The sequence below is a fragment of the Taudactylus pleione genome, unplaced genomic scaffold, assembly GCF_031769625.1.
Source record: "Taudactylus pleione unplaced genomic scaffold, aTauple2 ptg000225l, whole genome shotgun sequence".
NCBI classification, from domain to species: Eukaryota; Metazoa; Chordata; class Amphibia; order Anura; family Myobatrachidae; genus Taudactylus; species Taudactylus pleione.
The window spans coordinates 5,795,940-5,808,367 of record NW_028284627.1 but is presented as its reverse complement, the minus strand read 5'-3'; the positions used below and the strand labels follow the sequence as shown (position 1 = coordinate 5,808,367).

General features: G+C 47.3%; 1 protein-coding gene across 1 annotated transcript in view; it reads left to right on the top strand.

Annotated features, from left to right (window-relative positions):
- Positions 1 to 386: 386 nt before the first annotated feature.
- LOC148517226 (uncharacterized) overlaps positions 387 to 12,428 on the top strand; it is a 62,670-nt gene continuing 50,628 nt past the window's right edge. The window contains exons 1-2 of the mRNA XM_088478962.1: positions 387 to 541; positions 700 to 753. Of these exons, the coding sequence (XP_088335088.1) occupies positions 387 to 541; positions 700 to 753 (209 nt within the window). The remainder of the gene's footprint in view (positions 542 to 699; positions 754 to 12,428) is intronic.

The following is a 12,428-nucleotide window of genomic DNA, read 5'->3' as shown; positions in this document are numbered from 1 at the left end:
AACGCCACGCCTTCGCCATAGGCAAATGCCATAATCCTATCAATGTATCGATTTCAATGTCCAAATAAGATATGTACATAACTGAACTCTCCTTCCTGTCACTAGGCACCAGGGCTCCCGTAACAACGAAACTAAGGAATTAATTAAATACTGGCAAAACTCAGGTATCTACTAGCCCCTTAACATGACAACATCCTATACCCGCCTGGACACACTACTGCAAAAAGTACTAAAACACTCAAATAAAGTACACGAAATGGAAAGGCCAATCGGCCGGCATGTCAAAACAGTCATCTTAACCACGAGGCCATAAGGGCTTTCCCTCTGTCTAACGTAATAAAGCCATGCAACTCCAATCCCCCATTACTTAAAGGACTCGGGGTGAAATGGGCAGCAGTCGAAAAGCAGTTTCGATATCTACCTTAGCTAGTAGAGCTCTCGCCCGAAACGTCGCACCATTTCCAGTGCATGTCTGCAAGATTGTTAAACGACGCAGTGATCTGACAGATATTTTGTATGATTGCCCAACCCTTCCCTTTGGGTAAGACTCTGTAATTCCTTCTACGACGCCCCTTAGAAGGCGATACACCAAACCCTCTAAAAAAGGGGGGGAGCAAAAGGGGCCGCACCTGCGCCCCACCTGACTTCCGCCTCCACTTTACTCCTAACGACTTCTGGATGGTCATGTGCCGCTTTCAGATTCCTCCTAGAAAACCTGGATAACTCAAACCTCGGATATCGCCCATGTCAAAGGTAACGCAAACCCAAGCCAAAACCTTGCAACAAAAAAGACAGCTTCCTCCCAAGGGGGTTAACGACCCAACCAGCTCTTCAACAAAACCACAAAACAATCAGCGATGGTGCTTTTCGGAACACCTCCGTGCTGCATCGCGCAGCGATGGTGCTTTTCCGCACACCTCGGCTGGGAGACCAATACCGCAGAGTATGCGATATGTCTGTATCCACAGCCTGCCCTTCATGACACTGCGCATTATTACCTGCATAGCACTACCCGCAGCTGATGCCCGCAGATCTGGGCTGGCCAGAAAGGGCTGCTTCAGACCAGCCGAGGAATCTGCGGGCGAGCTAGGCAGAGTGATCGAGCAAGCCGAACGTCGACGTCTTTGAAACCTAGTTGAAACAATGCCTGCCCCTCCTGTTGTATCTGGACTCAAGGTAGCCCACCTGAAAAACATACATACCCGTCGCCAATTCTGGTATGAATGGAGAGCTTCCTCTGCTACTACTCGCGCTGACTTAGCCTAATCTAAAACCTTTGCGCTTCGGCCGTAAACGCCAACATAGCCACAAATTTACCCTTCTTTAAGCGCTCTCTACTTTAAACCTTAAACCCCTAAGGATGGCCGTATTCGCGCAGTGAACCATAACCCCCGCTGCTTCCGGCACCTTAGTTGCCGACACTGTGGTAGAACTCTAAGGGCTCTCCTGCTTCCTTTTAAATTTGTGCACTAAGCAACGCATGAGCTTGCGCGGCCTTTCAGATGCACTGGAAGGATCACTAGAAACATCAGTGGTTGGGGAATGTGTGCTGCGTGAATGGGTTAACACCATGCTCACCGTATCCTGACGCGTAAGGACCAGCCCCTGCCTCCTGTGTGTTCGCCAACAGTCCCTCGCTGCGCGGTGCGCCCACCACGACTTGACTCGACGATATCACCATACTATCTGTCCACGGGACCTTGACAACGTGCTTGGAAGACTCCAAAAAAACACAACCTGGGGGCTTGAAACAATCATAGGTGAAACCAAAGGAACAGCAGGTCCCTCCGCAGGGATGCCTGGTGTGCCAGGGACCCGGGTGGGAACGCTGGTAGTTGGGGGCGGAAGGAGAAGTGGGGGTTGTGGTGTGCGTGTTGCTTGCATGCACGCGGCTGCGGGGGGGGAGGCGGCTGCTGCGCCTGGTAGAAAGGTGAAAAAAAAAAAAAAAATCTTTGGGGGGGGGGGGGGGCGAACAGGTACTGGGAGGGAGGCGGTGGCTGGTGGTACATGGGCGGGGCCGGAAGTTACAGGGTGGAAAAATTGTAAGGAGGGGTTGCGTGGAGACCCTATAGCGGGAAAATAAGGGGACCAGTCAGGCTGCTGCGCCCCAAATATAATTGGAGGGAGAACAGGGGGGGGTGTGCTGAGCGTCAAATGCCCGAATGCGAAGGGGTGTAAGCCCCCCTTATGGGTGCCGGGGAAACTGATCCCAGGAAGTTGCTGGGTGCTGTGCCTGCTTTCCCAGTGATGTGGGACCGCGCAGGGGGGGCACGCTATGTGGGGGGGCTTGGGGATAAACAATAGTGGGTAGTATTGCGGGGGCAGTGCTCCCTGCCGCAGCTGTGTAAAAGTAAAATGGCCGCTGCAACCATGTGGGCGGGGCCAGCTGCCGATGCAGGGCGCGGGCTGGCCAGGTACAGCGGGGATTGAGCCGGGGAATTGTGGCCGCCTGCGCTACTCGCAGCACTGCCGGAGAGCCAAGCGGCCATGATGGGCGGGAGGGGCGCGGGGGTGCCTGAAGCCCGCTGGCCAGAAGCAGGGACCCGGGCTGAGGCGGCATCGCGGCCGGAAGCAGGCCGCAACCGGTGCTTGGAAGGGGCACTGATTCACAGGTAAGGGGGATAGCAGCCTGCATCAAGCGGCGTGGGTGCGGGAGGGATCAGGACACGGGGCCTGGGCAATGTCAAGGCGGGGAGGAAAGGGGGGGGCACTGGTGGACAGCTGGGGGTGAAGGAAGGGGAGCAGGGAAGGAAAAGAAAAGAAAAGAGGGGAACCGGTGTTTAAAGAAAAGGAGAGGAAAGAAATAGAATAAGAAAAGCAGGAGATAAAAAAGACACAGGATTGATGCAAGACAAACAGATGAAGAAGTGAATAAACAATAAAAGACAGACATGTATAACACAATATGTATGACACTTAGCCAGCCTGGTTGTTGAATAAACTGGAAAGAGGAAGATGGCTCCCTTCCCCAGACTATTTATATGGGACCTCTAAGCCCTCCCCTAAATCCTACCATAGGCTTATACTCCTCAAGTGACAAATACTAACTGCAACCCCCCCAGCTTTTAACCCTTAACTTACCTAACAAAATTACATATCAAACAGGGTGCTTATCTATCCTCAAACTTATTCAAGTATTCGGATGCATTAAGATAAAAAAAAAATAGTATTTGATTTTTAGTAGAATAACCCAAACATAAGGCATGAGATTTACGTTTCCACAGCTGACTCTGGAGATAACTGTAACATATGTACTATATTATGCCTGAGTTTCCTGTTGCAGATGTTGCTCGCTCCAGATGTTGTATTAGATCCGTGTTCTGCTCTAGTGTGTGTAACAGCAACAACATGCCAGGAAAATCATCCCTCCACTTATGCCCTACTCCTTGTGTCTATAGACTTATTGTATCTAAATAATATACAAGCTAATGCTAGAGTAATACAAATATGACGAGAGACCAATATAACTTAGCATTATAGATACTGTAGAGATAGTCAATATATAGCATCAATATCATACGTTTGTGTTGACATCTGTTTGAGCAGGATGTGGTCTTAAGGTCGACATTCACAATGTTGACAATCATAATTACGACACCACAACGTCAACAGTTACGATGTGGACATTGTTGAAATGTTGACAGGTAACGAGTCGACATGCCCACAATATTGATATCTGAAATGTCAACATGTGAAGTTCAGACATCCACAGAATGTCAATATTAAGGTTAGGCACTAGGCTAGGGACGGGTGAGGGGGGGGGGCATTGTGGACATAATGGGGTGGCACTGTGTGACATACAGTGTGGGCACTGTTGGACATAATCAGGGTAGATGCACTGGGGCATACGGACGGGGTGCAAAATGGAGGACCCACCCCGGGTGTTAAATATGTTAGGTACACCACTGGGTGAAGCTGTGTCTGTCGGCCTGCCTCCCGCCCTTAGGTCCCGGCGGCTCTTTTTTGAATCACACAGCGTACGTGTTGTCATGATGTCACGCCATTGCAGTGAAGAGAAGCATACACTGTGTGCATAACAGTAGACAAAGAAGAAGGTGATAAGGGGGCTGGAGTAACACAGGGGGGTGAACTGCTGGAGGGACATAATGTAGGTGGGCTGAGCTGCTGGAGGGGCACAGTGGGATGAGCTAAAGAGATGCATAAAAATGGTGCTGAAGAGATGCAAGGGGCGATGGTGCTGAAGAGATGCAGAGGAGGACGATGCTGGTGAGATGCAGGGGGGATGACACTGGTGGGACAGGTCACCGGCTATTCAATTAAAATTTTACTGTACCCTTTGTGTGTAAGAACCCGGCTTTCACTCATAATATGATTTTATCTTGCTCTTGCACTTCCCTTATTTATGTTTCCAATGTGTATTTCAGTTCCAATATAAGAATACAGACAGAATTTTAAAGAACAGTTTTCAAGGGGCAACATTTTTCTTTTATTTGCTCTGGGCACCGAGTTGCACCCTGGGTAGGTCAAAGTGCAGTATCCATCTTAGTTTCCACATGGTCACTGAACAGGTGCATATATCCTCCTCTCAGCACAGTTCAATGGTAAGAACTCTGATCTATATCTGCTATCATAGATCTGTTGTCAGTTCAGAATGTTTACATTGCATTAGTTCATTTAGTGATTGTATTCTGTTATGTTTGTTTTGCAGTTTTACCATATTCAGTTTCTCCTATCACTACAATAAACAGCATCCTTCATATCTTCACATCTAGATTGGATCATTGGAAAGTGGCAATGGTTATGCTGTCTGTCTAATTATATAAGCCCTCATTCAGAGCCGTACGCTCTGAGCAGAGCGCACGCTCTGAATGAGGGCCGCCCTCCATGAAAATGGAGCGTCCTCCTGGACGCTCGTATAGCTGTGGGTCACCACCCACAGCCTATACGAGCGTGCATTTTGATGGCCGCGATGGTCGTGACCATCGCGACCATCGAAACTGCGAGCCGGAACCTGTGGTTGAGGTTTTCAACCGCAAGCTCTGGAGTGATTTTGGCTCTATCAGAGCCAAAATCACTCCCACTGACATCACTAGTGATGTCAGTGGGCCGGCTTCTGACGGGAGGCGTTCCCGTGGGAACGCCCCCGTCAGGGAGGCACGCCCTCGGCACGCCCACCAAAGGGGGCGTGCTGTCAATCAACATCGACAGCACGCCCCCTTTGATCAGACACAACGAGCGAAGGACTTTCCTTCGCTCGTCGCGTCTGGCGCATGCGCACGACGGAGCTCCCTCCGTCGTGCGCATGCTCAGTGCATAACATCGACCCACTTGCGAGCGGACAGCCGCTCGCGAGTGGGTCTGAATCAGGCCCATAGACCAAAGGGGAGCATACCCGCCATTTGACTTCACAGAAACCTGCCACACTGTCAGTGCAACCACCTGCAAACGGCAATACAGCAGACTCTACAGAGTCGAGCAGCTGTACCTCAACATCATGTCACAGAAACCGACATCTTCCTATAGAACAAGGTCCCAAGAAATAGAGAAATTTGCGGTTGGAAGCAGAGAAATCACGTTTAGAGACAGAAAAAAGATATGGAGAAAAAACTCTTAGAGGCAATTATGGCGAAGCTTGCTGCAGAGAAGGAAACTGCAGCTGCCATAGCTGAGCACAGTTCATGGAGGCTGCAGAATCCCCTGAACCATCAATGTACTTGGCTTAGAGCTTGGATCCCAAGATTCATTACAACACACACATTTGAATATGTCCATCAAGTCTCCAAAACGAGCAGCAACCCTCCACTACTGCAAGGTATGCAATCAGACTCCATCAGCGAAACAAGCCAAACATGCTGTGCAGTGCAACCACTGGTCAAGTGCAAACTTACAAGCAAGAGAGCTCTACACATGGTAAACCCACGAGGGACAACCCTCCCCAATGCCAACTGTGTGCGAGTCTGCAAACTACAACAAAGGCAGCGCCTCCTGCCAAGTGGTATGATACATGCCGGCTGGAACCAGGCAATCCTAGCAGGTATGATCGCACACCATTTTCTCACAATGTTAACACACCAACAGCATATTGTAGAGTCAAAAAAGAAAGACTAGACTTTGCTAAGTTTCTTGCACGATGACAGCTAGTAACAATAGGACTTTCAAAGTTCAATGATAGCCCTGAGAGTTTCAGGGCCTGGCTACCCTTCTTCCAAAATACAATTAGAGGCTTAGACCTTTCAAATAGTGAAGAGATAGACCTTGTAATTAATCTTGGAAATGAGTCTGCTGGACACGCTAAAAGGATCAAGTGATCAATATAAAACACCCCGAGTCTGGGTAGGTGGCCTTGGGCCTTTTGTACCTATCTGTAAACCCTTCCTAGAGCAGCGACTGCTTCACATCAGGCACTAGGCCCCTAAGGCACTTTAGTTTGGGTACCAGGCCTGTGCTGCCATTAGTCTCAGGCACTAGGCCTGTGCCCTCTACTAGATTCCTGGCACCAGGCCCATGCCCCTACTCAATATCAGATGGTAGGTCTGTACCAATATTTTGTGTTATGGGCATTAGGTCTGTGGTGTTTATCCCCAAGAGGTCCATAGCATGAAGGGTTTTACCCACCCTCACTCCTTCGGCTGGACCACTAAGGGTTCCAGTTGTAAGAGTCCAGTTTTCCTGCCAAAACTGTAATTTTCCCACCCAAACTGCCAGTTTTCCCCCCTAAACTGGGCAATAAGCCCTTCTATTATAGTAATAACAAATGTTTATTTTATCAGGGTGTTATGTAGCCCCCCCTAGTGCAGGTGCTGGCTTGCATTCAATAATCACATAGGCAAAGCGGATTAGAGGGTGTCAGAATCAGGACAAGGAGTTGTAGGCACTAGGTTTACCACTCACTGCAACATATAGGCAATTCCCCTGTAGGAGGTTCTACATTTTTCTCCCGCTCCCCTAAGAGTGTACCCAGCTTAACGTTTCTATACTTTCTCTGTAGTTGCATCATTCTTACTCCAAATATATCCAATTCCGTGTTTAGTAAATGATTTTAGGCCTGATTCGGGTATGTACGCAATGCCGATATTTACGAAATTGAGCGATTATCATCCGACTGCACCTCGCATGCACCCAGGCCCGCCAAGAGCCGCATTGGATCCCGGTAAAAAAGGGGCGTAGTCTAATAATGGCCACGCCCCCTTAGGTTTAAAATAAATAGTGCGCCCCCCTCAGCCTGACGCATAACCAGTGGGGGGCTCGATCAGCTTGATTGCTCCCCCCACAGGCTGTGGCTGCTTCTTAGCAGCCGCGAGCAGTCACCCAGTGCAGCCCAGCACACAGCAGCGTGTGCTAGGCTGCTATGATGTAAGAGGGGGGTAGCGGTGCCGGACCCGGGTCCCCGCCGGGCCCCTCCAGCAAGCCCGGGCCCAGGTAAATAGTTCCCTCTCAGCATCCCTGCATGCGCCAAAGTACCTTAGCGAGGCCGCCTGCAGTGAGGATTTCACTTTTCAAAGTGATTGACAATCAGGTACCGTTTGGGGTCGGCTACTGTGAGTGGCACCAAAAACACAGGTATGTCGCGATAGTTTTTGGGACATGTCTCAGCATACTAATGCGATTCCATACGCAGATAATGTGGTTCTGAACTTCTGACTTCTCAGTTCAGGCGGCTATCCTGCGCGACAGTAGGGCTACTCAGATGGGCGATTATCGAATGATCTGTGATGGCGGCTGCGTATGTGTACGCAGTTGCTTGGATTTGCAATGGCTCCAGTTGGCGTCTCAATACATATGCCGGCGTCTGCAACATTTGCATATTTACGCACAGGAGCTGCTTGCAAGATCTCTGCTACGATTGCATTAATGTACATCTCTAAATCAGGCCCCCCCCAGCCCCGATCAGATTATAATTCCAAGCGCATGTCACTGCTAAGGACTATTTTCAATTGCCTCCTGTGCTTGATGTATCCATTTGCTTAAAACTAAAAACAAGCATAATAATAAAAAAAACAGCTCAAAAGCAGAACAACATAAATGAAATCTTTTAAATGAAAAGCTGTTTTAGTAGATCGTCTTGGTTAGATTCCAGCAGCTTTTTAAGATTTCTTTACAATGCCTGAGATAGGAACACAGCTGGCATAAATATACATATATTCGTATGTGGAGAACTAAAAATATTACGGAAGGGAACGAAATGTTCCATCTGCACCGTTTTATATAAACTTGTCATATTAAATTTTCTGCCTTTCCAAGAAGAGATTTTTGCTCTATTTCACACTCTACTAGCAACGTAAATATTTGGGGAAAAGGTAATAAAATGTAGTCTTTAATCTTTCGGAAGCAGGGTTTCTCAGAACACTATGTAAGGGTTTATATATCTTCTTTTTTTACTTGTTATTACTGCAGTATTACTCCCCCAATAGATTATGACATTTTCAGTATTATGTCTCCATACAGTTTACATAAAAATGCAAATATAGAGAAAGTAAAGAATTGTTTTTATTTAGTAAAAAAGTTGAAACTATTGAAAATGTGAATCTATTTCCCCAAAAATTAAGACTATAGGAACACTGGACCTGATTCAGAGACCGGCGCTAATGCGATTGCAGCTACGATTTCATATGCAACGCAGCAGCAAAAATACACTAATGTTAGCAAAGATCACCCGAGCATGCAGACGACCACTGCTGCCTCTTTACCTGCATGTGATGCTGCATACCTGCGTAAATATCGGTAACATCGATGCACATCGGCAGCCATCTTACCCTTTTGGCAGGTCTGACCTGCCGCAGCTTGGGTGCTCTTCTGACGCGCACAGCTGCGTATGCAATAGCAGTGGCTAATTTATGCACGCCCATGTAATGGTGTTTAAACGGACAGGCACGTCTGCGTTTTTCAGACCACTCCCTGTTACCATCCCCAAATGCTGACAACCTGTCAGTCACTTTGTGATGAGATCCACTGTGCATCCGCAATCGCTTTGCGATAGCTGCGCATACGCAGTGTGGCTTATATGCATGCGGAATGGCAAATAATTATGTGAAAATTGCATTAGCGTCCATTTCAGAATCAGGCCCACTGTTTCAAAGGACTAAGGTCCTGATTTAGAGGTTGGCGCTAATGATACGCAGCTGCGATTTCTTTCGGATTTGCTGCTGTAAATATATGCAAATGCTCCTCTCAGCCTTCCCCTTCTGTAATTGCGAGCCTTAGACGCCCACTGTCAATGTCTGTGGATAGTGGAAATCCGCCGGCGTACTCAAACGCCACCATTGGCGCACCATTGCGATGACCATCGAAACTGACGATGCCCTATGGCTGGTGCAGTGCCTACTGAATTTTAATCACGGCTCTGCATTTGAGAATGCAGCCGCGATCACTGACACCCCCCCCGACACTCCCATGCGACCGCCTTTCTTTGCGTACACTTCAAGCCACCGCCCAGTCATCTCCTAGGAATGCTCATGGCTTTCAGCTCTATTACAAGCGACACCATTCTCAACAGAGATCTCTGCTTGCACTCGGTGGCAAGCATACGCATTTCGGACTTGAGGTGCATGCGCAGTAGCAAATAGTCGCTCCAATGTGCAAACTTCAACAATGCACCTCTGAATCTGACCCGAAATTAGTGTATGAAGCATAGGCAACCCAAGGTAATGGGTCTGATTCAAAGGTGGATGCTACTGCGTCCGCTCTTGCGTTGTTCTCTTTGTGGAGTCGTGGTGGTGATAATATGCAAATGCTAGTATCAGCCCTCCCCTGGTGTAGCAGCCTGCGTCTAACTGTGCAAGCCCTGATCAGCCCTCCCCTGGTGTAGCAGCCTGTGTCTGACTGCGCAAGCTCCGATCAGCCTTCCCCTGGTGTAGCAGCCTGTGTCTGACTGTGCAAGCCCTGATCAGCCTTCCCCTGGTGTAGCAGCCTGTGTCTGACTGTGCAAGCCCTGATCAGCCTTCCCCTGGTGTAGCAGCCTGTGTCTGACTGTGCAAGCTCTGATCAGCCTTCCCCTGGTGTATTTATTATTTATTTATTAACAGCTTCTTATATAGCGCAACAAATTCCATCGTGCTTTACAATTTGAATTAACATTATACTGGGTTGTAAAAGACATACATACAGAAAAGACATACATAAGGGTAAGAGGGCCCTGCTCGCAAGATTACAATCTATAGGGAAATAGGTGTTGATACACAAGGATAATTGCTACATATTGCAAATTGGTCCAGCCCGATTGCAGATGTTCTTGGTGGGCTGTATAATCCAATCACACTGGAAAGTTGGCCTAGGGTTAGGAGGATGTTAAATTGAAGACAGAAGATGTGATAGGTATTTACTATAAGAAGAGAGTTAGATAGGGAAGCTATAAAAGGTTAGGTGGGCGGTCCTGGAATCTGATTAGCTTGTCTGAAGAGGTGAGTTTTCAGAGAACGCTTGAATGTTTGGAAACTAGTGGAAAGTCTTATTGTGCATGGGAGGGCATTCCACAGGGTGGGTGCAGCCCGAAAAAAGTCCTGTAACTGTGCATGGGAACAAGTAATGCGCGGGGATGAGAGACGCAGATCTTGGAGATGTTGGGTTGGAAGATATTTTGAGATAAGTGAAGAGATGTATGTTGGTGTGGTTTGGTTAATAGCTTTATGTGTGAGTGTAAGTATTTTAAATTGAATACGGTAGAAGACCGGCAGCCAATGGAGGGACTGACAGTGGATCAGCAGACACTGAACATATGGTGAGAAAGATCATCCTCGCAGCTGCATTCAAAATGGATTGTAGTGGGGAGAGCCTGTTTTTGGAAGACCAATAAGGAGACTATTGCAATAGTCAATGCGGGAAATTATGAGTGTGTGTATTAGAGTTTTTGCATTGTCTTGCGTAAGATATGGTCGAATTTTGGCTATGTTTTTTAGATGTATATAACAGGATTTAGAGACAGATTGAATGTGGGGAACAAAAGACACTTCAGAGTCAATGATGACACCTAGGCAGCGAGCTTGTGAGGTGGGGTTGATTGTCGAGTTCTCAACAGTAATAGAGATATCAGGTTGGGAACTACTATTGTCCGGTGGAAATATAATTAATTCTGTCTTAGAAATATTAAGTTTGAGGTGGCGAGATGACATCCAAGATGAAATGGCAGAGAGACATTCAGTGACACGGACCAGCACAGATGGTGACAAATGTGGGGAGGATAGGTAGATTTGAGTATCATCCGCATACAGATGATATTGAAAACCAAAAGAGCTGATTAGTTTGCCAAGAGAGGTGGTATATATTGAGAAAAGCAGAGGACCTAATACTGAACCTTGTGGTACTTCAACTGATAGAGGCAACAAAGTGGATGTAGAATCAGAGAAGCGAACAGTGAAAGAGCGATTAGATAGGTAGGATGAGAACCAAGAAAGGGCTGTATCTTGAAGACCTAGGGATTGTAGTGTTTGTATGAGAAGAGAGTGGTCAACAGTGTCAAAGGCAGCAGAGAGATCTAGAAGAATTAGTAGTGAGCAATGGCCTTTAGCCTTGGCAGTGACCAGATCATTTACTACCTTAGTCAGTGCTGTCTCAGTGGAGTGTTGGGAACGAAAGCCTGACTGAAGTGGATCCAATAAGTTGTGGGTGTTAAGAAAGTGTGTGAGGCGAGTGTAGCCAAGTCTCTCCAGTAGCTTAGAAGGGTAAGGTAGCTGGGAGATAGGACAGTAATTTAAGAGAGAGTTAGGGTCAGAATTTTGTTTTTTCAAAATGGGAGTGATCACTGCATGCTTGAACAGTGATGGAAAGATACCAGTAGAGAAAGAGAGATTACAGATGTTAGTTAAGTGTGGAATGAGCACAGGAGACAGAGCTTTACTGATTTGTGAGGGTATAGGATCAAGAGGAGAGGTAGTAGAGTAGGAGGATGAGAAGAGTGTAGCTACTTCATCTTCATTAGTGGGGTCAAATGATGAGAACGTGCCACTGGGTTCAGCTAGGGAATTGAACAAGACCCTGGCTGAGGAAGTGCATACCATTTCATTTTGGATATTATCAATCTTGTTCTTGAAATAGGAAGCAAGATCTTGTGCACTGATAGTAGCAGGTGGGTTGGGTGACAGAGGGGTAAGAAGTGATTTAAATGTATTAAAAAGTCGCTTGGGGTTAGAGGCTTGGGCAGAGATAACAGATTGGAAATATGTTTGTTTGGCATTATCCAGTGCATTACGATAAGAGTGGTAGATCGTCTTATATGTGAGGAAGTCACTTGGAGTATGAGACTTTTGCCACCGACGTTCTACTTTACGTGAGAGTCTTTGTAGGTGTCTTGTGAATTTGGAATGCCACGGTTGACGTCTAAGTCTACGCGGAATGTGATGGGTAGCTGGAGCTACTTCATCAAGGGCTAGTTCTAGGGTCTGGTTCAGTTGTGATACAGCAGTCTCAGGAGAAGTGAAATTAGAAATAGGCAAGAGTGATTGTTGCAGAGAGGTGGATAGTTGTTCAAAATGAAT